This window comes from Pempheris klunzingeri, chromosome 5, assembly GCF_042242105.1.
Source record: "Pempheris klunzingeri isolate RE-2024b chromosome 5, fPemKlu1.hap1, whole genome shotgun sequence".
Classification (NCBI taxonomy): Eukaryota; Metazoa; Chordata; class Actinopteri; order Acropomatiformes; family Pempheridae; genus Pempheris; species Pempheris klunzingeri.
This window is the reverse complement of record NC_092016.1, coordinates 13,220,727-13,246,991: the sequence shown is the minus strand read 5'-3', so window position 1 is coordinate 13,246,991 and position 26,265 is coordinate 13,220,727. Positions and strand designations below refer to the sequence as shown.

The 26,265-nt window shown below is 40.6% G+C and overlaps 1 protein-coding gene across 1 annotated transcript; it reads left to right on the top strand.

Moving 5' to 3' along the window:
• The first annotated feature begins 4,449 nt into the window (after window positions 1-4,449).
• LOC139201383 (ras-specific guanine nucleotide-releasing factor 1) lies at window positions 4,450-24,448 on the top strand. The gene is made up of 27 exons (XM_070830679.1): window positions 4,450-4,725; window positions 8,345-8,451; window positions 8,776-8,923; window positions 10,470-10,562; window positions 10,648-10,901; window positions 11,968-12,047; window positions 12,140-12,333; window positions 13,692-13,801; window positions 14,254-14,372; window positions 14,955-15,115; window positions 16,737-16,800; window positions 17,143-17,285; window positions 17,395-17,477; window positions 17,608-17,856; window positions 19,204-19,574; window positions 19,659-19,778; window positions 20,724-20,894; window positions 21,097-21,203; window positions 21,629-21,741; window positions 21,837-21,897; window positions 22,482-22,585; window positions 22,687-22,771; window positions 22,882-23,079; window positions 23,177-23,256; window positions 23,349-23,466; window positions 23,559-23,627; window positions 24,198-24,448. Exons 1-27 carry the CDS (start codon window positions 4,450-4,452, stop codon window positions 24,288-24,290), a joined length of 3,771 nt encoding a protein of 1,256 aa, XP_070686780.1. The 3' UTR covers window positions 24,291-24,448.
• Window positions 24,449-26,265: the final 1,817 nt, after the last annotated feature.

Sequence of the window (26,265 nt, the reverse complement as noted above, 5' to 3'; positions counted from 1 at the left end):
AATATTAATAAATTATTATAATAATCTTTCAAACCTTTTATAAGGAAGACTTATGAGAAACTGGTACTCCTGACCCTGGACATGAATTTTCACCCCTACTGCTCAGAGAGTCTGCACACGTTAGTGGAGGTTTTCCCAGCATGCACTGGGCAGAAAGTACTGAAGCATCCCAGACAGGTCTCAGATCTATCACAGAGCCTGGGGTTCATCGTGAGTGAGAGAAAAATCTTTTTTCTCGTGCTTTATCATTCATATCGATCTATTAATTTTCTGTCAAAAAGTAGCACTCATGGTCATTTGCATACAGCGTGAATGTGGCCCCTCACTTTTAGAAACACAGAGGGAGCTGTGCAGCTGAGGCTGGAGCATCGGGGGAAACATGTTTGAACACTGGGAAGAAGATTTTGCCCTCTTTGAAGAGTTTGTGTGGGCTCTGACAACTCTGCTTTTTGTCCCAACATTACTACATTGCAGATTTCCCCCCACATCTCTCTCGTCTTATTTAATTCCTCTCTCCAGATAATCCAGATTGTTTAACACAACATCATGCTTTAAAGGGATTTCAGATGTCTGTTTGTATGTTTGCTTACTCACTTTCAATCAAATCAGCTGTGACTGCCACAACAGCCAACTTGTTTGTTCCTACATGACAATGAGCATGAGGGAGTCTGGATAAAATCCAGAAAGCTGTTTCTAAAAAAGGAAGGAGTAATTAGTAAATGTCATTTGAGAAGAGTATGGCGAATTAGAAGCCTGGTGGATCATGTAATTAGGACTGGAGCCTTTTCATAGGCGGCTCAGGGAAGGACGAGGACACCACAGCAGAATCCTCTGCTGAACACTGACAGCACTTCGAGCTGTTACAGAAAACACCATTTGACACACACACACACACACACACACACACACACACACACACACACACAGACTTACACACTGACAGAAACACATTACTGCACACATACACACATGCAGGCACAGATCACAATGTCAAGCAAGGCTGACAGTGATGCATGACTGTTGTAGTTTTTTTCTTGTCTTGTTTCACATATCTGACCAGACGTCCTGAATGTCACATGTGAAAAACAACATGTGAATTCATAACATACTTTATGAGCTTTTAGGCAGATAGAAGCTGAAAGGTACATCTGGCTTTTCATATGTGAAATCAGTTCTATGTAATATTTCCGTGATTTTGTGACATTTGTTTGGTTTTTACATGCAACTTTTTTCATGTTCTCTCTTTGAATTACATGTTTTCTTGTTTAAAAAAAATATACAACTGGTACATGGCACAATAAACACAAGTATTCACAAGGATCATGCGGATTTCTGCACATAGTGCTGAAGCAATTAGTTAATTAATCAATTAGTCTACAGAAATTCAACAGAATCAGTTAACCATTTAAGTCATTATCCAAGAAAAATAGGGCAAATACTTGACGGTTACTGCGTCCCAAATGTGAAGATTTGCTACTTTTGTCTGTTTTATATCGTTATAACTTGAGTATCTTGGTTGGACAATACAAGCATTGGCAATTTGACAATTGTCTTGCATTTTATAAAGTAAATGGTTAATTATTTAATGAAAACTGCTTGTTGTAGGTCTAGTTTAGCATTACCATTCCATCAGTTTACACATTTTGATATTAAATAGATTATAGTAATAGTTCAGTTATCTGTGGGAGGAGAAAAACTTCATGTTGGAGGTGAACATCACCAATGTCTGCTTTTTTCATACAGGAAGAACTACAGTCTTATCCGTCGTTATCGACACTCATAAACAACACACACGCTCCCACCAGGGAGGGATGGGCTGCTGATTCAGATCACTTCAAACACACACAGATTCATTTAAGTCTCTAGTAAGCGTAGCTTTCAGACACATGGTTTTACATTTGCTGCTTTCTCAGGATTCAGTGATCCACACAGCAGCATGGACTGAAAATCCCCACATTAAGCACAACAGTCCTGTTTGTGCTGCACCTTGCAGACCAGAAACACCCACAGTGTTATCAGTCCCTCGCATGTGTGTCTATGCAGATCTATTCAAAATTTGGCAGCATTTATTGCTTAGCTGCAGCACATGTAGCTAATGTTGAACCGATTTATAACAAAAAAGGCATTCACTCTCATTTTCCTGCATCTCAGTTAGGGTTTCACTGATCATCTGCATCATTTTTTTAATAAAATATTTGGTTAATATCTAACTAGCAAGTGACTAATTGAAGAAAAAAGGCCTTGTAGAGGAAGACTCTGAAGAGCCTGCAGGGTTTTATGGCAGAATAGATCAGAGAGAGCGCAGATAACAATGGAGATGGAGTAATAAATAAATCTCCTCTCTGAGAAGTAGCCGGAGGACTGACAGCAGCAGATTAGAGCCTGTGCCTTTTAAACAAATTGGGTGCTCAAAGAGGCATATTGGCTGTGTGCTCGAGCATGTTTTATAGTGCAGCTCTGCAAACACTGAGACACACAAGTCTGTCAGTTCCCACATGACATCAGTGTGCACTTCAAACAAGCTCACGCTGCAAATACGGCCTTTTTTTTTTTTTTTTGGAATTACCCTTTTTAACTAATTGACCTATTAACTGCTCAGAGCTGAGGTTAACAGTGTATTGAGAGAAGAGGAGGAGGAATAAGGATTAAAAAGCAAAAAGGGAACCAACCCAAATGAGTTTCTATAATCTAAAAGTGTGTGTCTGCTTGGGAGAATTATTTCATCTGGAAATAACTAATAATAAATAAATACATAAACAGAAATATATGTTTTTCTCATGAAAAAACATAAAAATAATAATAAAAGGTAAATTGGTTGTATAAAGGAGGGTTTTACTGTTTTATTTTAAGTTAATAAAACAATGCGTGGTGTTTATTCACATCACAAAGGTGAACTTTTGATTATTATTTTCAGTACTGTATCATTTCTCTCAAAAACTTGGTGCTCCTCTGTCAGTGTAATCCATTTATCTGGCAGTAACATTAATCTAATCATCTGACCAATGTTATACTCCAGAGTCTACTTCCTACTGTAAAATACCACAGAGCCAATATGGGACAGCAGTTTATCGTCTACTATCTACTTCCTGTCACTGACTGCACTCTTTAAAATGCTGCAGCAGCCGCTCACAGGAACGGCTGATCTTAAACAGTCACATGTTAAAGGACCATACTGGTGTTTTTGCAAGTTTTAGCCGATTAACTACAGTATTCAACACTGCAGCACTGCAGACAATATTATGGCATAGCTTGTTGGCAGTACTGTAAAGTATGCGGATGGTGAGTAAATGTGCCAAACATGCTAAAACACAGGTATGGTCCTTTATGTTGAATATAAACAGGTTTTAGTTTGTACTTGTCTTTTGTTTCCTGCTGTATTTTTCCCGTCCCTGTTGAACGTTACTTCAGAATTGAAGTTCATTCTTGCTTTTAGGAAGTTTGGCAAAATAACTGCAACTCAAAGTCCATTTTCCTGAGCTCAGGGTGGATGAAGACCATGAAATGCAGTTGAATGCACTGACATGGTTGATAGGAGGGCCCAAGACATATGCTGTAGCCTTTAAACTGAGATCAATTAAAGTTTTCCTTTCAGGTTTCAAATTGTAGGCTAAAATGTTTGTCCTCCAGAGGCTGAACTGCACCCAAAAAATTAGTAGCTTTTAATGTTATATAACCACATGAAAAACTGGAAACATCTACAAGATTGACTGCTTGCTTTGACATGGAGAAGAAGAAGTTTTAAACAAAACACTGAGGAGACATTTCATGTTAAATCAGTGAAAAAAGAAAAAGAAGAGAGAACCTCCCCCAAATAACAAGGTGAAATTACATTTATTCCGCAGCCTGCTAAACGGCTGATTTCAGCTAAAGTGAGGATTTCTCTCTTGAACGCCTGTCGTCTTCCATTTTCCTCTGGTGTCTCTAATACTTGACACTGTGGGCTTGAGAGGAAACTTATGCGGCATCTTGTTGAAACGTCCCTGTCCAAGGTCCTGAAATCTGCTTTCCCAAGCATGCGTCATGTGACTTCGCCCAGCACTGCCTAGCTCAGCACCAAGCCTACTGGTTTCTGGAGATTTCATGTGAGAAAAGGACGAACCCCGAACCTCTTCTCCTCTCATCATCTTAGCGTTATTTAGACAGTTTTATTTTTCCGCCCCTCTTTCTGTCTTTTCTTTTCTTACGCGATCGGATAATGTGGATCTTCAAAGCTCTCGGAGTATGACAAAAGATTTTAGGATGCTGGACTTGTGCGGCTCGTTTTGTTCCCCTCTTTTTACTTAGATGCCAACACGGTGAATGCGTCGGACAGAGGGGACAAGCCTGCTGCTAGTGGTCCGCATTCAGAAAGTCAACATCTTGTCTTTCTTGATTTTATTTCTCTCTGGAGCGACTTCAGAAGGATGTAACGACAGATCCACCTTGTGCAGCTGAATTCTCCTCTTCAAAATGCAGAAGGGAATACGACTTAATGATGGTCATGTCACCTACCTGGGGCTTTTGGCAAAAAAGGATGGTACAAGACGAGGGAGCTTGAGCAAAAAGAGCTCAGACAACACGAAATGGCACACAAAGTGGTTTGCTTTGTTACAAAATATGCTCTTTTATTTTGAGAACGAGTCCAGCTCCCGACCCTCGGGATTATACCTGTTGGAGGGATGCATATGCGACAGGGCGCCTTCGCCGAAACCTTCACTGTCAGCCAAGGAGTGTTTGGAAAAGCAGGTATGGAGAGCGCGCACGCACGCACACACACACACACACACACGCACACGCGCACGCACATACGCAGGCTCTTTCTCTCACTGCTTTATTGTTTTTCAGGCTTCATGTTAAAATATTGACGAGGTGCAACACTGAATTTAAAATTTACTCCTGCGCTCGCAAACGCCTTTGAACTCCTATTTCAGTCCCGACACCTATGCACATATATTCTTCTTCTTATATCCCATCGCATGATGACCTCAAATCCAGCGCTGCAGAATAGCACGAGGTTCCAGATTGCTGTATTGCACGTTATGTAATCCATGCATGACATTAATGATGAGGTAACAATGTTAACACCTAATGATATTACAGCAGCCCTGGCAATGCAGTGTTTTGCTTTAGGTTGCAGCAAACCCGAGCCCTTGTTTTTTTTTTATTGGTGGGATAGTTTTCGGTGGTGCATGAAATGTAAATGGATTTCTGTTCTGATCAGGGTAATGCATTTGCATCCTGGTTGGTTACATATTTTGCTTTTGACTTTCAGTCATCATATTTTTGACGTTTTAGGGCGGAGAGTGATATACCTAATGCTCCTTCCAATAAAACATGCACAGAAAAAAAAAAAAGTTGTAGCCTCCAGGTTTCCATCTTGTGGTGAAATCGTGAAAGCTCAAGTATCAGCAGGGTGCCAGTGATCAGCCAGATCTGATCTATATTACCTGGATAAAATCATTCAGTCTAATACTGGAGTTTTTATTTGCATTATAGATGAAAAATATTTCATCACCTCTTATGAGTGACATAATTCATGAAGGCTCTGTCACACCCTGTTACAGTGTTATAATGAATTGGCTACATGTAGCAGCATTTGTACATTTAAATCATATCTGCCATCGAACTTCACCATAAGAATCTCCACTGACTTCCTCTTAATTCAGTAAAACATGAAGGCGAGGAGCAGAAAGGGTAACAGGTCTGTTAACATTGTTATTGTGAATAAACAGTCGAGGAACATAATGCCTCGCTGCCACCGGCTCTCCTCTCCTCTCTCCAGGCTCTGTGCCTGACTCTGTAGGTAGGGCTGCAATCCAAAGTGAGTCCAGGCTCTTCCTGTGAACAGCTGCCTTTGTGCTGACAAAGCAGAATGCAACACACTGGCTAATGTTGTGCTCTCACAGTTGCTTTAAAGGCACCCAAAAAACCTCCCTGAAAGAATTTGGATTCTCTTTATTTTTGTCAGCAGTGCTGTTTCCTCTGCATTGTGCTGCTTTAAATGTGCAAACGTGAACGTGAACATGCCGTGAAAAGCCTAAATCCTTAGATCATTTTGGACTGAATTCAGGATAAACTAGAGAGAAGATGTTTGATTCTCTTTGTTTTGTGAATCCTGTTTGCAGAGAGCAAAAGCACAGAGAGGTGTGCAAATAATGAATGACTAATGTGACTGATATGATGGGCTGCTGAAGAGCTGCCTCTTAATGTAAACAAACAAACAAACATCCTTAACAAGGATAAATAAGAGTGAAAAAAATTTCACCTCTATCTCCTATCCCCACCTGGATTTACGGTTTTGTGGCAACGTTTTAGCAATCCACCATAATCCCTACATTATATTTATCCTCAAATGCAGTTAGTGTGAAAATGATAATGCATTTGAGCCCGAGGTTTCTATGGCAACCCTTATTTGCATCCTAAAGAATGATGCAGTTGGAAGAGGCGGGGTAAAAAGAGAGGAAAGAAGTAGTGTGTTGCATCTCTCCTATTAATGCGAGTGCTATCTGGGCTAAATTTGTTCCTTGCAGTACCTTGGAGGGGTCAGAGTCCATTTATAGAAAACACAGCTCGCTCACACTGGGAAACAGCAGCACTTCAACCAATAACACGAGAAGCTATGGGAGCCAGAGACGGTTGATTCGGTACAAACTGTACTGTAAATCAAAAGCTCATAATATATGATATCCCGCACTCTTTAGGGTCAGTGACGTTGTTACAAGGAAGTCTAACATCCAAACTAAAGCTCCTCATTATAATGAAAGAGGATCCAAGTCGAGTGATTACCAACACTTAGTTCTCAAGGGAATATATTACCGTATAGATCTCATTATATGATTCAGGAAAGTCCTTGCTGCAATAAAAGCGAGCTGTTTATCAGTCAGCAGCAATTATACAAGCCATAAGAATTATTCTACTCATGTAGAAAGAGCAATTAATCACAACACGTCTAATTAATTATTTATCAGTCACTCATAACCGCAGCACAGCAAGACTGACAAGTGAGCTTTGCACATAACAAAACAAAAGACGCTTGTTTCATAGTTTGAGGGGCAAACAATACTCATGTATCTAGATTTTATCAGTGCTGTATCAATCTCATATCTCTGTTAATATCAGTGGTGATTTTTAAAGGTGCATGACTCAGCCATAAACATGAAGCAGGAAGCAGACAGTGTGCTTAACATTGCCTCACACCAGTCACTCACCGCGCTCTTGGAGAGATCATGAGGGAAAACTACAACAACATGCATGCCTCTCTGCCAGAAATAGATTTTCTTTGACGGTAGGATGAATACCTAATGAATGTGAAGATGGAAGAGCAGTCAGCCATGAATAATGATCAGTTGCAGGTTGATAGGTGCCTGTTGAACATCTGCAGGCCAAAGATTAGAGTCTGGTCTCCCTCAACATGGCTGGAACGGTCCACAGGAAAGATGACACCTCACTCATGGGAGTTGTGGTGTCGTTTTGTCATGGCCCACTGTCTAAAATCTTTGCTGTGGTTTAAAATGTGATTCATGATATATAAACTCGAAAGGGTAAATCTAGTGCATTGCTTTTGGAAAAGTGCATTCATGAATGCAGCTGATGTATTATTCTTTCCTTGATATGTGAAGATTGTAATTGTTATAGAAAGTTCAGAAGCCATTTGGACACTTTTCTGTGGGGTAAAATATACTTTTACCCACTTTGAACAACCGCAAACATTACTGCACTGTATAAAAGCTGTTACTGGTTAAAAATTTAACCAGTAACAGCAGAAAAATTCAAGTAAATATAGCAATACCCCACCCCATAAAGGTTTTGTATTCAAAATTGTATTTAAGCAAAGATATTATAAAGTATTTAGTCAAATGTAATATATTATCAAAAGTAAAACAATGACCTGTGAAGCCTTGATAATAATAATAATAATAATAATAATAATAATAACACAATTCTCAGTGGAAGTTCAGTTGCTAGGAAACAGGTATCCCACGGTTATGTAATTGGCTGGGGCTCCAGCATCCATGTCTTATGGCATTTACTCCTGGGAACCAGAGACATCCCAGGAACCGAGCTGGGGGAGGCTTCCCTCAGTGTGCTCCATCAATAGCACTGGTGGGCGAGGAAGATGTGGCTTCCCCAGGCCCTGTGTGGTTTTAAATCACCCGCTTGATGTCTGCAGCAGCGAGGCAGCCCAACAAACACAAAGACGAAGGCAGTGGCGAAGCTTCAGCTAAGCCACTATATAATAGATTTATCTAGAAGCTATGCAATAATGAATGCTCCTGTCTGTGCAGAACATATAACATGTCAGGTTAATGATAGTTCTGTTGTTTCTAACTAGAACTCCTCCCCCTCTCCTCTGTGTTTGTTTTAGTACTATTTCACTGTCAGCTTCACCCATGAAAATCAAAAGGCGCTCGAGTTACGTACAGAAGATGTGAAGGACTGCGATGAATGGGTGGCTGCAATATCACACGCCAGGTAAAGGCACGCATCAGTGAAATGTGCAGACATGGCAATTAGAAGTTGAATTAGCCAGTAAGGGTAAGCGATCTTTGACTAAGGTGCTCAGTCTGTAGGGCATGTTGTCATGGTTTCATAAGTGGGGTTAAAATATGAGGAATGACAGGAAAAATGCTTTGTTCACAAGGAAAACTTGATTGCTTTGATGTGAGATGACTCTTCATACACTGATGTAGAATTAATTACTCAAGCTACAAAACAAAACCGTGTGTGTGTGTGTGTGTGTGTGTGTGTGTGTGTGTGTGTGTGTGTGATTTGTGTATGTGTTTGCATGTGTTACAGTTACAGAAACTTGGCCACTGAGCATGAGACTCTCATGCAGAAGTATCTTCATCTGCTTCAGATTGTGGAGACGGAGAAAACAGTTGCTAAGCAACTTCGACAACAGATAGAGGATGGGGAAATAGAGATTGAAAGGCTTAAGTCAGAGGTAATATTCACTGTGATTCCTTTACGCAGCAGAGATGTAAGCAAATACAAATACATTATTCGGATACGAACAGATAATTTGCTCTGACCAGGTATGAACAGCATCCGAATTTCGCAGTAATATTTGCTCCATCTGTCAATCGCCATTGCAACAATTTGCCACAAATGTCAAAGCTTTTCCTCACAGAGTCATGCCTAAGTCAGAGCTAAAGTCACTTGGCTACAATCAGCTAAATTCACTCTTTACAGCGGTGGCGGGATCTTCAACAGATTCATGGATAAACGTCAATAAATCTGTTTAAAAATCATTGGGGAAAGGTGGTTCTCAGAGACATTCAATGAGGTTCATCCCCAGTAACTTCACATGTCCCAGGCAGATTTGTTGTGCAGGTGTCATTTTTGCCCCATAGACCAATACTGAGCTGTGTCAAGAGGGGAAAAGGGTGCATGTTAATGGCCAAGAAAGCTTTCCAGATTTCTCATTCCTTATACGCATTTCAGATCAACTTTATTCTCCATCTTTTTCTCTCACAGAAATACTCAAAATACTCATATTTTTGTAAAATATTCAGTCCCAGATAGTAAACTCAGGAGTTTCTGTTTGGGCTTTTTGGGCTGGACTGACTCTTTTGATCGTGAAACATTTTTCTGTATTGGAATTTTCAACATTGTGCTGTCAAAATATCCAAGATTTTGTCCCCTCTGTCTGAACTACAATAACCAAGGGTTACAGGATTTTCCATCTATAGACAAATGTGTGGCAGCCACACACAATTATCAGTCAGACCTGCTTTAAATAGACCTCCTGAACTGGCACAATAAAACTATATTACCACTCACTCCTTTCCAAAATCTGCCGTCGTCCCATGCTCGCCTCATCCTGCCAGCACAACAAATATCAGCTGAACCAGTGGGAAAATGATGGATTCTGCTGATTATTGTTATGTTTGCCTCATATGTGTATAAAGTAGTGTGAGAGGACAGATATGGAAGCACTGCTCCGTCCGCCACTCTCTACTTTGCATCTCCTCTCAGAAACAATACCTCCAATAGGGCTGCGTTCCCGTCTGTATTCTTCAGATCAAATAGTCATTTTACTTTAATGTGCAAATGTGATGCTTGAAATGAAATTATGTGCTGAATATGCATGAACACGGCTTTATATTGCATCTCTTCTATGAAATGCAATGACAATTAACTCTCTCACCGTCTACAAAGTAAATGGAGACACTTGGCTTCAAACAGTTCAAGGCAGCTTCAGTCTGTCTTTTTTTTTTTTTTTCCAGCAGCCTGTTTACCTCTCGTCAACATGCAGGACAGTTTGGTGCATATTGCATTTAAATGACCAGTGTAAATAAATATTGATGCAGAGATACCAGCCAAGTGAACACAGCTAGTTTAGTCATTCTAATGTCTGTGTTGACAGAGCTGACAGGTCCTGTCCTGTTGAGTCAGTCACTTTGTTTACATGCTGGTACAGTAAGTGAGAAGAAAAGAAGTGTGTAAGTGGGAATGATTGGTCTTTTGTGTGGTTGCTTCCCTGACAGATCGGAGGGCTGCTCAAAGACAATGAGAAGATTCACGCCAGCCCTGCAGCCGCTCCAACCGAGGACGACTCAGAAATCAAGAAAATCAAAAAAGTGAAGCATATGATTTAAACCTGCTGCTACATTTTTGGAAATTATTACGATGCTGAGAAACTAACTACAGCCTTTAAAATTCCAGGTCCAGAGCTTCCTGCGGGGCTGGATCTGCAGGAGGAAGTGGAAGACAATCATCCAGGATTACATCCGCTCACCACATGCAGAGAGCATGAGGAAGAGGAACCAGGTGGTGTTCAGCATGTTGGACTCGGAGGCCGAGTACGTCCAGCAGCTTCATATCCTGGTGAACAACTTCCTGAGGCCGCTCCGCATGGCGGCCAGCTCCAAGAAACCGCCCATCACCCATGATGATGTCAGCAGCATCTTCCTCAACAGGTTGGATCCTCTCATCCCACAGAGCACTTCCATTAATTGTGTTAAGAAACATAATCATCTTAGAGGTATTTTAACAACAACAGCACTACGTAGCTATGCAAGTGTGAGTGGAAAAGCGAGTTGTTCATATCTTGTGCTCCCGCATTATTCCACTGATAAACAGTTGGTGGCAGTAATGGACTAAGAAATATACGAATTTACTAACAAAAGGCAGAAAAGAAGAGGACTGCTAGCTAACATAATCAATGTAAACAATGTAGATTTTAAAATATTTCACAAATCAGACAAATATTTTCTTAGGATGCGTTCAATATATACAAACCTGGGGGACCCGTTTTCGCAAGAGGCGCAGCAATTAAAAGAAATTTGTCTGTGTACAAGAATTCCACAGGCTATCTTTAACAAGTAATTTTTAGACACACAGTTTAGACACATTTCTAGAAAAATTTAAATCACCATTTAGAAATTTTTAGCAATAGTTGACCAGTTTATTGATCTGTCAGTTCCCACTAGAACAACCGCTAAAACTTGCACTGAGCATATTTCAAAATCTAAGATGCTCTTGAGGGGATTTATCCTTTTGTTTGGTCACAGATCTTAAATTTTGAGTCCTCTTTTACAGTAAGAAAAGCAGATTGAAGATTTTGAGGCTTAATGTCGTCTACTCTATTTTAATGTCAAACAAATTTCCTATGAAGAAAGATAAAAATGAAAAACTACATGTAAGATGTCGCCAGGTTGTATGCTGTATGTCATACACCATCATCATCATCATCATCTTTAATATTGAGTTCAAGGTTCCAGATAAAGTTTCACGTCCCTTCAAAGAAAATCTTTGCTGGACACGCAGACAGTACAATGAAGACAGTAATCTGCATGCACCCTCATTGGCCTATTCAAAAATCCACCCACACACTCATCTAAGCAGATTCGTGTTCAAAACCTGCACATCCATGCTCTCGTACACACTGTCTGAGGCTGTCAAGGCTTTGATTTACCACAACTTCACTGGATGTTGGCAGAATTATTAGCTCAAACTGTGTTTCTATTTGCTTTTTCTTCCCAGTGAAACTATCATGTTTCTACATCAGATATTTTACCAGGGTCTAAAAGCCAGAATAGCTAGCTGGCCGACGTTAGTGCTGGGTAAGAAACACTCAACTTTCTTCATTTCATTTTCATGCCCTCAGTATTGTTTATGTCACTGTTACACTGTCTTGGTATTGATCTCTCTGTAGCCGACCTGTTCGACATCCTGCTGCCCATGCTGAATATCTACCAGGAGTTTGTGAGGAACCACCAGTACAGCCTGCAGATCCTGGCTCACTGCAAGCAGAACCGAGACTTTGACAAGCTGCTGAAGCAGTACGAGGCCAAGCCCGACTGTGAGGAGAGGACTCTGGAGACCTTCCTCACCTACCCCATGTTCCAGGTTAGCTCATTTGTCTCACTGATATACACAGGAAATAAAGGCAGAGCCATTTGTTTGCTGCAGAGCTGCAGCCTGGAGCAAGATTTTGCCGTTAATTCTGAGCTCTCGTAGCCATTTGGGTCCAAGTTCTTCCCTCCATATACAGTATAAATGTTACCCTTGGGCCATATAATTCACCAGCTTAATACTAGCTGGCTGTAGCTATGCCAATGAAACCCAGTTGTAGCTGTCTGTAACGCAGTTGGCCGCTTTGTTTTCTTGGATTTCTTTTATAGGCACTGTCTGTGATTCAAATGTAAAAAAACAGAGAAGGCCCATCACCAAAACGCCAACAAGTTTAACTTTTTAAATATTCCTAGATATTGTTTATGGTGTACCTGTATTTATATGGTCACTATTTTTAGTTTGGAAGTCCATAGCCATGTGTTCTCTTTAAACGTATCTTAAAATTGTCACTTTTGACCAACACTATATAAGTTGACTTAATTATGTATGTAGTGTTTGCAGACATTGAAGTTATACATTCAGTTATGGTCTGCTCTGAGTATATCCTAACATCAGACAGCCCACATCTTAGCCACTCTATTAGTGCATATTGGTAATGCATTTCAGGTGTTAATTAATGGACTATAAGAAAAGTAGATGAGAAGCACTGCTTTAGCCGGTTATCTAAGGTTAAGATAGTGAAGCTGAAGATGACGCAGCTTCCTGCTGTAAACTCAGTAACTTTTTTTTGTTCTAGTTACATCTGCAACTCCACCTATTGGAGGTAGTTTGCAATATGATGAATGGTGATGCCAGTGTGTTTTCCTGTGCTCCCCCAAAATAGCAAATAACCTCATAGCATTTAATAAAAACCTAATTTCCACCTAGCAGTGGTTTCGGTAATGTGCTCTGACCTCCATTGTGGACTTGGATTGGACTTGGCTTCAAAGACTCGCCTCCCTCTTGAGCGCTCATTGGTTCTCTGAGCGATGTCCCATATTGTAGCAGCACTGATCAAGAATGGAAACAGTAGGCATTTGCTTGCTTTTGCTCAGAATATCCCTGTAGTGTTTTTCATGTCTATAAAAAGCGGTTATTTTTGAGCTCAGGCTTTAATAATGGCTCCTTTCTGGCAAGGCATGCAGTTTCCTGACAGTCCACTCTGCTGGGGCCTACTGCAGGCTGTGCTGTGTTGATAATAAATTTTGCTGATGAATGTAGATTGTGCTCTCTACTGATATACTTCTCATTAGTGTACAGGCATGTGTATATTCCTGTGTGTGCAGCTTTGTGTTGTTGTTGCATTTATGCATGCACGTCAGTTCTTATATTTGAGTGTGACTCCCCTGTTGCTGTCTGCTCTATCTCTGTAGATCCCCCGCTACATTCTTACGCTCCACGAACTCCTGGCCCACACACCGCATGAACATATAGAGAGAAACAGTCTGGACTACGCCAAATCTAAGCTGGAGGAGCTGTCCAGGTATTCTTTTTTAACAAAGAGAAAACACAAGCACAAACAAGGGCATGAGTTTGGGTCCTTAAATGTTATTATCTGCTTTATATACATTTGCAAAAATATATTACCAGTATGATGAAAATTATGATTATGGTAGGAAAAAAAACAAGAAAATTTAAGAGACTAAACTGCAGATAAAAAGTACAAGGAAAGAAATAAGGTAACATGAAGGGATAAAATAAATATACACAGAAATAAATGAACAGATACTTACATATATGAAAATGCTTATAATTATTCTGTTATAAGTTATTTCTCTTTATCTTTCCACTTTTTAAACAACTTATCGATTCTTTTATTTATTCCTCTTATATTTCCACATCTATTTTCTTATTATTTTACAGATTTAGTCTTTTTTTCATAGCTCCATAACTCCATCCATGTAAAGAGCAAATGAAAGTGTCCCTTTTCCCTAGAATCATGCACGACGAAGTGAGCGAGACTGAAAACATCAGGAAGAACCTGGCAATAGAGCGCATGATCGTAGAGGGCTGCGAGATTCTCCTTGACACCAGCCAGACATTTGTGAGACAAGGTAACTGCCTTCAAGTGTTGCACTTCAGATCCGAGCGAAGAAACCTCCAATTCCACAAAAAGCCAGAATTGCAGCAGAGGGGGATTTCCTGTCCCTCCTTACCTGTCTGACAGCCTGATCCCACATCTTCAGACCTGTATTGGGGGGAAATACTCAGTTTAAAAAAAAAAAAAAGATCCATCTCTCTCCCTCTCTCTCTCCCTCTCTCCCTCTCTCTCTGGGGATGAACATGTGCTCCTTGTGTAAGGAGTCTTTAATTTCCAAGTGTAATTAGCCTGTTCAGAAGCAAACTGATGATGAATCTGGGACTGTAAATGTCGCATGTCCCCAACAGGCCTTAATGGATAAGGACAGGGAAAACAGAAATGGTAGATTATTTAATCCTCAATATCTCATGTGACTGTACATGTATAAGGCAACTCCAGAAATTTGATATTGATTCTTTCTTTTTCTCAGTTTCTCCACTGTTCCTTCTCCATGCTCCTTTTTTTCTAAATATTTGCCGTCCTTGCCTCTTTTCCACTTCTCTCGTCCACCTTCTTTCTCTTCTATTTGCACAAACTCTTTTATTCCCGCATACAGGGTCTCTCATCCAGGTGCCGATGAGCGAGAAGGGCAAGATCACCCGTGGGCGACTGGGCTCTCTGTCTCTGAAGAAGGAGGGGGAGAGGCAGTGCTTTCTCTTCTCCAAGCATTTAATCATCTGCACCAGGGGTTCTGGGGGAAAGCTTCATCTCACCAAGGTGGGCATGCGCTGCTGAGCTAGCAGTGGAGCTTCTCCTTATTTCAAATATCACAATCCTGCGGCACCGCAAAACCCAGAGTCTCCGAGCTAAATTGAACGGATTAACTGACAGGAGATGAAAGCTACAGGGTTAGCGATGTCCTGGCTTTTATCAGTGGCAATGACCACTGGAGCTACACACACTTATACAAGAATGTGCACACACACACACACACACACACACACACACACACACACACACACACACACACCTGCTTATTGTACATATTTGAACAAAGCTGCTTGGTGTTACTTTGATGTGTGTAATGGAGTTGTAGTGTATTATTACTCGACATTACTCAACATTACAAAGTGTGATTGATGTTTGAGGTACAAGATAAGGCCAAAAAGCTTCCAGTTGAAGGTTGTACATATGGTTACAGTAAAATAAAATAATCTTGTGAGATTTAAACCTGCAATATCTAGTTTTTTTTTAGCCACCTGCAGGCAGATGAAGCAAGTTGTAAAGACAACATTCACATATCAACATTTTTTTGATTGGTATGGTGAACTTGTTGGTAAACAGTTGCTTATGTACGCATGCAGCAGTTAGAAGGCAAAATTATCATTCATTATAAGTCGTTTTTTAGGCGCCTGGTGAATCAAAGCCCAATATTGACTCAAATTTCAGCTCAGTTTTTGGTAGAAACCAACCCCTCAGGCAATTATGTGGTTCTTCAGCTGCTAAATGTATGACTAGGTTCTCCAGCTTGTCGCTAACTTTGTGCTGTTTGGTGCTGAGTAGGTAGTAGGTTTCTGGAGCTTTCTCTCCGAAAACAGCTGCTTGCTGCAGCTGAGAATTACACTATCAGAGCTGTGAGAGTGAAGCAAAGCCGTAAAGCTGCAGACAGCTGAACAATGAGGTGAAACTCACAATTAAAACTGTAAAGACAAGCGGAGCTGCAGATTCAGGTGATAATTCTGAGTAGGTTCATTTCTACATGTGGCTGCTTTCACATTGTATCAGTTGATACATTGCTATCATAAAAATATTGATTATAGCCAATTTTCATTAAATCAGTCTCTGTTTGTGATGCTCTTTTTAGTAAACATTTTTCAGCTATATTCAATGTATTTACACTCAGCATTACCTCTCTATAAAGTACATTTCATTGTTAGTGGCGGGGACAGCACTAGATTCAAATGGACCTCACACACACAAGGGATTCAAAAGAAATTAAGTATGCATATAATTCATGCATTGCTGTTTTTTATCTGAGTGATATCAGCCTCATCGTTTAGAGCTTTATGATAATAAGGACAAACACTGAAGGACACAAGGGTTCATGGCAGCTGGTCAGCAGTTTCCTGCAAAGTACAAGTGTATTTGTCAATCTATACAGAGAGTAAAGTGACCATTTGTTGTGCTCTAAAGTCTTATGGTATAAACCAAATTTCCATTTTTCTGTTTACATAAAGGCAAATCAAAACACATTCTTAATGGCACTAGCTTACAGTAAACAAGCATGAACCCTGAACTTTGTAGTGTAAATATAGTAGTAGGCTATGCAATATTACAGCATGTTGAGTCAAATGAGACGAGGTGATGAAACTAAATGTATATTGTATGTTGTTTGCAGAATGGAGTAGTCTCACTTATAGACTGCACTCTTATGGAGGACCCTGAGGGGACAGATGATGAGTGTGAGTGTTTTATTCATATAGTGGCTTACAGAAATATTCATCATGTGTACCACGCGTGATCTTGTATAAAATGCATATGAGTGTGACAGAGTTTATTAATATTTTATAATAAATATTTGGAACATTAGAAAAATAGTGCTCCAAATGGCACTTGAGAGTAATGCAGATGAAATAAATCATTTAATCTCCTATTTTTATCCAAATGATGATCTGTTGTTTGTTTTTGTTAATGTAAATACAGTCTAAACACTTGAAATGTATGCTTTATTTGTCTTTACTGTTTATCTGCATGAATCTATAGAGAAAATGACATCTAGTTATGTCTTTGTGTTTGCCTGAAAGCCAAATCAGACAAGAGCGGTCAGGACATGGAGCACCTGGACTTCAAGATTGTCGTGGAGCCAAAGGACAGCCAGTCATTCACAGTCATCCTGGTGGCCTCCTCGAGGCAGGAGAAGTCTGCATGGACTAGTGACATCAGCCAGGCACGTCACTACGCATCACAGTCTCCAGCAGTCAGACGAGTAGCTGTTACAGAACTCTCTAACGTTTCCTCTGTCCTTTCTTTCTACCTTTACTACATCTGTCCAACAGTGCATAGACAACATCCGCTGCAATGGGCTGATGATGAACGCCTTTGAAGACAACTCCAAAGTCACAGTGCCACAGATGATCAAGTAAGCCTTTTTTTTGTATATAACATATGTAAATAAAATATAAAACATATGTATATGTATGTATGTATGCAACTCTTTGCAGCTCCTTCTTCCTGCCATTTATTTCCAAGTTTGTCTTTTTTCTGAGCAGGTCAGATTCAAGTCTGTACTGCGATGACGTGGACATCCGCTTCAGTAAGATGATGAACTCCTGCAAGGTGCTGCAGATCCGCTATGCCAGTGTGGAGCGCCTGCTGGAGAGACTGACCGACCTCCGTTTCCTCTCCATCGACTTCCTCAACACCTTCCTGCACTCCTATCGTGTGTTCACCACAGCTGATGTGGTGCTAGACAAACTCATCACCATCTACAAGAAGCCCATCAGTGCCATCCCTGCTCGGTAAGTCACATTACATTTTGACTGATCTGAATGTGGCAAGGTTGTTGACAGCATTTACAATAGACAAACAAATCTTATTTGATATGTTTGTCATCCTTACCATGCTGCATAGAGATGAGATTGATCTATAATGATGCGAATCTCTGTCGGCCTCTCATCAGTGTAAGGCATGTGCAGGAGCCGAGCAGCTTGCAGGTTGAAGTTTTAGGTTTAACTGCGGACATGTACATTCAGTTTATTCCAGTTGTTATGCATAAGAATTTATGAAATTGTTAATAGTGTCACCAAGGGAATTTCAGTTAAAACAAAAAGGCAAGATGGGAATAGATAGAGTTAACCCCTTTAAAAAGTCTTAACTATTACTCTTTAAATTCAATCCGACAGCACTGTACATAGTAAAAGTCATGCCAATGAAGCAAGCTTAAATTTAAATTTGAATTAAAAGATGGATGTGAGGTGGGTGAAGTGTGTGTGTAGCTGGTATTCAGGGATATTTGTTAGGTGTGTTACATGTGACAGAATTAGATACTGTATGAGACACTAGAACAATTAAGTCTGGTGATTTTCGAAGCTTTGCATGTGCATTTGGGGAGTTTGTTTTGTCAGTTAATGTGAGCACAGAGAAGCAGCAGATGGAGCAGAAGAGAAAGGGACACACTCTCAGATGGTTTAGTATCAGTGTGCGTGTGTGTGTTTATTTATGTGTGTGTTCAGTGGTCGAAGGCAGTAATTGGGTCCAGTCTCTCCTGCCTGCCTGGGAGTGTCTCAACTGGGCTCTGTCGCTCTATGGCAACCAACCTCAGTGCTGCAGGACCCCACCCTCCCCTCCCTCCCTCTCTCCCTCTCTCCTTGTCTGCAAAAGATCCATAGTGTGAAATATTGACGGAGTGTTGCAGTGGGGCTAACTCGCTGCTCCACAGGCCTAGAGCGAGGGCCCCACTGTGGGGCTCAGATCACGGGGAGCTCCCCATGCCCATGCCCTGCAGCATCCTCTCCCGTGGCGCTTGTCATGTCACTGTGAGACACCTACACTTGGCTGCTTGTGTCAGCAGTGGCCATGCGCACTATCACTCGCTGTGCTATTTATGGGAACCCGTGAGGTCGCCAGGAGGGTGGCAGGGAGTGGGAGAGGTTTTCTGCAACACTGCAGCTTGTATCTTGCTCAAAAACAACGAGACGCGGCTGCAAAGAGACTTCTGGTTGTTTGGCTGACTTGGTTTGCATAAATTATTTAGGAGGTGTTGTGTATTTAGCTAAGCTCTTAAAACATAGAGTATAGTTACCAAATATCAAAGAAACATATTCATATGTCCCAAATTCAAATACATTTATCCTCCCTTGATGCAGGTCCCTGGAGTTATTCTTTGCCAGCAGTCAGAACAGTAAACTCTTGTATGGAGAACCTCCCAGCTCCCCCAGGGCCAGCAGAAAGTTCTCCTCCCCACCTCCTCTCGCTATCACCAAGAATTCATCCCCAAACCGCCGGCGCAAGCTCTCCCTCAACATCCCCATCATCACTGGGGGCAAAGCTCTTGACCTGGCTGCCCTCAGCTGCTCTTCAAATGGCTATGCAAGCATGTACTCATCCATGTCCCCATTCAGCAAGACCACCTTGGACATCAACAAACTGTACGTGTCCAGCCCTATCTCGAGCAAAATCCCAGATGAGGGAGACGACAAGAAGGACAAAGCAGAGGATACTTCAGTGTGCAAACAAGGTAGAGCCAATCCCCAGCAAATGACTGACATTTTTTGATTTGCTGTAATGTTTTTAATGATCTGTGTAATTCGTTGTGATGCAGATCTCTCTGTACGAGAAGAAAGTGACAACGATCCAAACCAGAGTGACGACGGGGATCCGGAGGCGTCTCCCACCAAGTCACCAACCACCCCAAAAAACATTAAATGCAAAAACTCCTCAGGTACATTGTGTCCTAGATGTATTCAGTGACATGATTACAACTCAATAGTGTCTTATCTAAGCTTGTAAAACTGCACACTGAAATGCCACCTGTATCCAGTGCCCCAGCCAGTATCACAGTTATCACTGGGCTCTCCATATACCTTTGTTTGGCCATAGCAGCAGAATATTTTTGTAATGGCTATAAAAACGTATATTTTGCGATCGGTCAGTTTAATCTTTCTTTTGCAAGACCCAAAACCAAAAACATGCCACTGTGAGGCATAATTCTTATAAAACATAAAATGGCTTGATAGCGATGATCATGTGGGGAAAGCCAGTGCTTGGCTTCAGTAGGTGTTAGGGAAACTTGTGTCATAGCAACTACATCAAGCGTGTGTTTTCCCTTCCGCCCCCAGTAATGAGGCTGCTTCGCTGGAGCCAAGATTATCTGTGCCTTCTAAATCTTGTGGCAAAATCACATCATGGATGTTAAAAGAATCCATTGTCTGACGTAAAGAATTAACAGAAATTGTACAGCAGCGAGTGTCTGACACAGTGTAGCTGCTTATGATCTGTCTATGTTCCCAGGATTTAAACATAGCAGACTGCAGAGAATCTGTTGATTCCTCTGTTATGCTGATATTTGGTGGCTATATTTAGCTGCAACCATCTTGAATATCAAAGCCTCTTGTAAAGGAAAGTCTGGAGGGAAACAGTTGTGTTGGTCTGTAGTGCCCCCCAGTGGAGGCTTGTGCAACAGGAGGCAGGCCATTCTGCAGTCAGTACAGTTCTAAAAAATATTTTACCAGCAGTTTTCTGTACATTTTGAGTCACATAATGTGGAAACCGATTACTTGTCATGTCTCTCCTCAAACTGACCCACCATTTCATTTACATAGCACCAAAATCAACCTCTTGCCAGTTTACAGAGGGTTATTTTCTCTTTAATTATGTTTCCTTGTAGAGTTCTCCCTGTTCTCCTACAACAATGGCATGGTGATGTCCTCCTGTCGAGAGCTGGATAACAACCGCAGTGCCCTGTCTGCTGCCTCTGCTTTTGCTATTGCTACGGCTGGTGCCAATGAGGGAACACCCACCAAGGAAAAATATCGGCGGATGTCCCTTGCCAGCACTGGTATACACACCTATACACTGCTCCTTTAGGACTAACGTCCAGTCTCAGTTACAGGTTAACATAATCTGGTTTCCAAGAATTGATAACCTTGGATTAGATTTGTGGATTTTACAGAATTTGCCGCTCTTACTCTCCAAAGCCCTGTGTATAATAAGAATGAGCGCTTTGTGTAAAAACTCAGCTGATATGTTATTTTCTACAGGCTTCCCGACAGATCAGAGGAATGGAGACAAAGAGTTTGTGATCAGACGAGCAGCAACCAACAGAGTCCTGAATGTCCTGAGGCACTGGGTGTCCAAACACTCACCGGTAAAACATCCCAACACAATTCAAAACACATTTATAGGCACAGTTCACAACACTGCAACATCAAAACTGATTTGTTCATACGTTCATATGCTGACAAATTACTCTTTTCATATTTCACTTTATATGTGTGTAAGTGCAGAAAAGTCAGTGTATTTTGACTGAACGATAATCTTTACACCTACCTATATATTGTACAGAGAGCCTTTTCTTTGAAGACAGTTGCAAGTCACTGTTTCATCGATAATAGAAAAAGAAGTAGACAAAAAATGTGACCAAAAATTGGCTCACTAAAGAAGAGAACACATTTTAAAATAACATAAAGTAAAGAATATCACAAGTTGATCTGAGGGAAATCGGTGATTGATAGATATCTGACAGTATTGATTTTCAAGCCACCTCTTTGTGTGCTGTCTGTTCCTCTCCAGGACTTTGACAGTAACAATGAGCTGAAGACAAAAGTTATTGTCTTCCTGGAGGAAGTGATGCATGACCCTGAACTGTTGACCCAGGAAAGGAAAGCAGCAGCCAACATCATCAGGTACCACAGTGTGCCATACGATCGTGGGATCACGATTTATTAATATTTGAAAAGATGCATTTTACTGTACATACTTCTCATTTACCGCCTTTCAGGACTCTAACTCAGGAAGATCATGGTGACAATCAGATCACCCTTGAAGACGTGACACAACTGGTGAGTGAAGTAATTTTTCTGAAGAAAGAAAAATTATGTAAATATATCCTCATTTATACAGCTCAACCAGAAGTACAATGAGCACAACTAACGATTATCATCATCATCATCGAATAATCTGATGATAATTTTCTCATTTGTTTGGTCTCAAATAAAATGATTGCTTTCCCTGATCCAAAGATGACACCCCCACCTGCCTAGACTTTCATAACCAACAGTCCAAAGACATTCAGTTTACTACGTTACATGGGAAATCAGAAAACCAGAAAATATCACATTGGAGAAGCTGGAATGAGAGAATCACTGGAGTTTTTGCTTTAAAAAAGTAACAGTGTTGCTGGTTCATTTTCTGTTTAGTTAAGTTAATCGACAAGTCCTTTCAGCTCTAATCCACATTAACTGAGTGAGAGGTAGATTTGCACAATTGAGGTTTAATTCTGAGGTCTTATACGTAATATATGTATACAGGACATTTATTTTGCTGATCACAGATGGACTGGACTATTTATCCTGTTTTACACTTTAAAAATTCCTGGAACAGTTTTAACGATAAATTCATTTCCGTGCTGTTTTGTGTCTCCTAGATGGAAGGAGGGAAGGCCGATCCCTTTGAGAGCCACTCTGCATTGGAGATTGCAGAACAGCTCACTCTGCTGGACCACCTGGTGTTTAAGGTCATCCCGTATGAGTGAGTGCAATCACATCTCAGCTCTACATGTCTGTGGCCAAGAAAGCATGCAGACTAATTCAGTGTTCACCTTTGTTCTGGTTAATCTGTTCACCTTGCAGGGAATTCTTTGGGCAAGGCTGGATGAAGAATGACAAAAATGAGAAGACGCCGTATATCATGAGAACAACAAAGCACTTCAATGATGTATGTTCCAATCAACAAACCCCTTTACACAACTCATCTTCTGTAACTTTTATTGAATGTTGAATATGAAATTGAGTGTAAACCATTTGTTTTTCTCATCACTCTGCAAGATAAGTAACCTAATTGCAACAGAGATACTGCGCTGTGATGACGTGGTCAGTCGAGTAGCGGTCATAGAGAAATGGGTGGCTGTGGCCGACATCTGTCGCTGTCTCCACAACTACAACGCCGTGCTGGAGATCACCTCCTCCCTCAACCGCAGCTCTGTTTTCCGCCTCAAGAAGACCTGGCTCAAGGTTTCCAAGCAGGTGTGTATCTGCCTGTGTATTTGTTTGACTTGTTTTTTTTCTTCCTAATGTGCTTAGTGTTATCAATATTTCTGTTCTTGATAACCTTTTCTTCTAGACAAAAGCATTGATTGACAAGCTGCAGAAGCTGGTCTCATCAGAGGGGAGGTTCAAAAACCTGAGAGAGGCTTTGAAGAAGTGAGTTCAGTTCAAGAACATAGTTTTGTTCTGGATCAATAAAGCAAACATGGAGTACAAGTGTGGATGATATGTGCGTTTTTTCCCACCAGCTGCGATCCTCCCTGCGTTCCCTATCTGGGGATGTACCTCACTGACCTCGCTTTCATTGAGGAGGGAACGCCAAACTACACAGAAGACAACTTGGTCAACTTCTCGAAGATGAGGATGGTGAGATGTTCGGTTTCAGGTCACATGAGAGACTTTGTGCTGATGTGTACTTTACAGTCTGACTCTAACATCCCTTTTCTCACGCTTTTCAGATTTCTCACATCATCAGAGAAATCAGACAGTTTCAGCAAACAGCATACAAGATTGACCTGCAACCAAAGGTAAAGAAATACCAACACTGTAGACCAGTGATTCACAACCTTTCTGGCTTGTGACACCTTAAGAAAAGCTTTGTCTGTAACAAGTTAGTGGGCCAGTTGCTCAATCCCGGAAATTTAGGCGCTCTGCTGATCTGCTGATCAGAGAATACAATATAATTCTTCAGGCACATGAGGAACAAGGAGAAAAGATTACATTCGACGTCTGATTTTAATCTCAAAGGGTGTTTATCAAGACAGAAATATCAAAAAAGAGGCTATGTCTGCTTGCAACCTCATACCAGGTCATACATGTTGATCTTCCCTCTTAGTTTGTATTATTTTCCTACTTTTTATGGGCCTGAGGAAGTTAAAGCATCCAGTATTTTAAAAGGCAAAGATTAGAAAAAAATACATCATGGCCAAAGAAGGACCAAAACATTTAAGCCATTGCTAAGTCATTGCTTTTTTTAAAGGGGTCTCAAAACAAAAAAGTTGGGAACCATTGATGTAACAATGAAGTATTTAAAAAGTGAAATGATTCATTTCAGAAAAAGGAAGTTGCTTGAAGTCTGTTTTTTTTTCCTGTTTCAGGTAGCCCAGTATCTACTGGAACTGAGCTCTGTTCTGGATGAAGAAAGCATGTACGAAGCCTCACTCAGAATTGAGCCCAAAGTGCCCAACTGATGGGGAAGTTGGTCCTCCAATTTATTTTATCTGTTAATATTACACATCAGTTAACATACACATCAACTTTTGTATAGTTGTACATGTTTAAGATATTTGCTCTTCTGTACAGTAGATGTTCAAGGTTGTTTGACAACACAAAACCTTTCAGTGTATATTTTTGGTTTGTTACCTTTGCCATGATGCCACCTGCTTTAAGATTTTTTTTTCTTTGGGGTATTTCAAGCATAATAACAGAGGTCACTCTGGTTGCACACAAATGTGTACTTCTTCGTGACCAATGACATTATTTTGCATCATCTCATACCGTGTCGACTTTGCACTTTCTGAGCACTCGTGCTGCCGTCCGATGTTCTCTTTGCTTGAGTTTTATTGATGATTGAGTTTCTTTGCAACCAATGTAGCATTGTAAAAATGTAACTGCATCAAATCAGGTAAAAGAGCACAGAGAATACAGCTGTATTTAAAGACAGGGAACGGTGGGATCAGCGGGGATGACAGCACGGTATCTGAATCATAACTGTCTCTGTGCTTCCAAAACCAAAACAAGAGGGATTTGTGTCTTCATTTCTGCTCACTACTTTAAAGTTGGGGGTTCCAAACTGTTGTTTTTATACCGTCGATGTCATTGTAGACCAGCCCAATCTGACGTACATGAGATAAAAACTAAACGAAAGACAAAGCTGCAAATATTGAACAAATGCTCAATGTGCTGATGACAGACTGGTTACCTCATTCACTTCATTATAAAAACTTCATCAAATAACAGGACAAAGATTCTGCCGCCATGATCGCAGCTTTGTGAGGCTTTACTCAGGCAAGCGCGGCTTTGAGCCAAATACTATATTATTAACATGCTAACATGCTCAGAATGACAATGCTAACAAGCTGTTTACCATGTTCACCATCTTTCTTCAGTGTGTTAGCATGCTAACAGTTGCTAAATAGAACTAAATACAACTGAGGCTGGTGGGAGTTGAGGAGTTTCATGACAGTCCATCAAACACGTGTTGAGACGTTTCACTAGAAAACACAAATATGAACCTCAACCTCTGAGAAAAAGTCAAGGAATCACCAATGTCAGAAGGTTTCCTCATCCTTTGGTAACCATGGATATCTGTGCCAAATGTGAATGCAATCTGTCCAAGAGTTGTTAGAAATATTTCAGTCTGGATCAAAATGGTGGACCAATTGCCTAGCAGTGTCATGACACTAGTAAGGCTAAAAATCTATATATTATTATTGGGAATGTGACGGCGCAATGAAAAATGGAGAACAGACTGCAATTAATCAATTTTTTTTGCAGAATCATACAGTTTCCACCCAAGTCCACAGGGATGCACCTCTGCTCTAAGATACATGTCCCCTTTAACCTGAAACTGACAAAAAATTACATGTATTTTGTTTGTTGTAAAGCGATACACTCCTTTTTTAGCCTGTTGTCACATAAGGTGACCAAACTCACCTTAGACAGCTCTGTTTTATTCATCTAATCAGTGATAAGCTGTATAACAACATTCAGCGATGATAAAGAATCTCACATCTCTTTTTGCTTTGGTTTAAGGTGAACAACTGATCATCTGAATTTACTGTTACACACCAGTACAGTACAGGGAGTCCTGCCTATATTCAAAGGTTCTTGGTTTTAAGTTTGACTCATAAAAAAATATCTCATGCAGTGGAAAGTTTTGTACGTTCAGGTTCGGCGATACTTCTGTAGAGTAAAAGGTTGTTGCTCTTCTGTAATTAAAAGACAATCTGTCCTTTTTGCTGTTCCAGTGATTGTGGAACGTGACTGTATATCACTCTGTTATATGCATTGCTGTTTAAAACTATGATAAAACGTATGTGAATGACCTCTGCCTGCAGCATTCAAACACTATTTTTGTAGTAGTATAAGAGAGTGACCTGCTCTTTATATGAACATGGGAAAGTATTTTGTACTTTGTTGTTTATTCACCTCACTGAGATGTGC

Excerpts from the sequence above, each read along its gene's own strand:
- LOC139201383 (XM_070830679.1), top strand. The coding sequence starts at position 4,450 with ATGCAGAAGGGAATACGACTTAATGATGGTCATGTCACCTACCTGGGG. Across the intron at positions 8,452-8,775 it reads GCTGCAATATCACACGCCAG|TTACAGAAACTTGGCCACTG; the intron begins GTAAAGGCACGC and ends CATGTGTTACAG. Across the intron at positions 15,116-16,736 it reads GAAAGCTTCATCTCACCAAG|AATGGAGTAGTCTCACTTAT; the intron begins GTGGGCATGCGC and ends TGTTGTTTGCAG.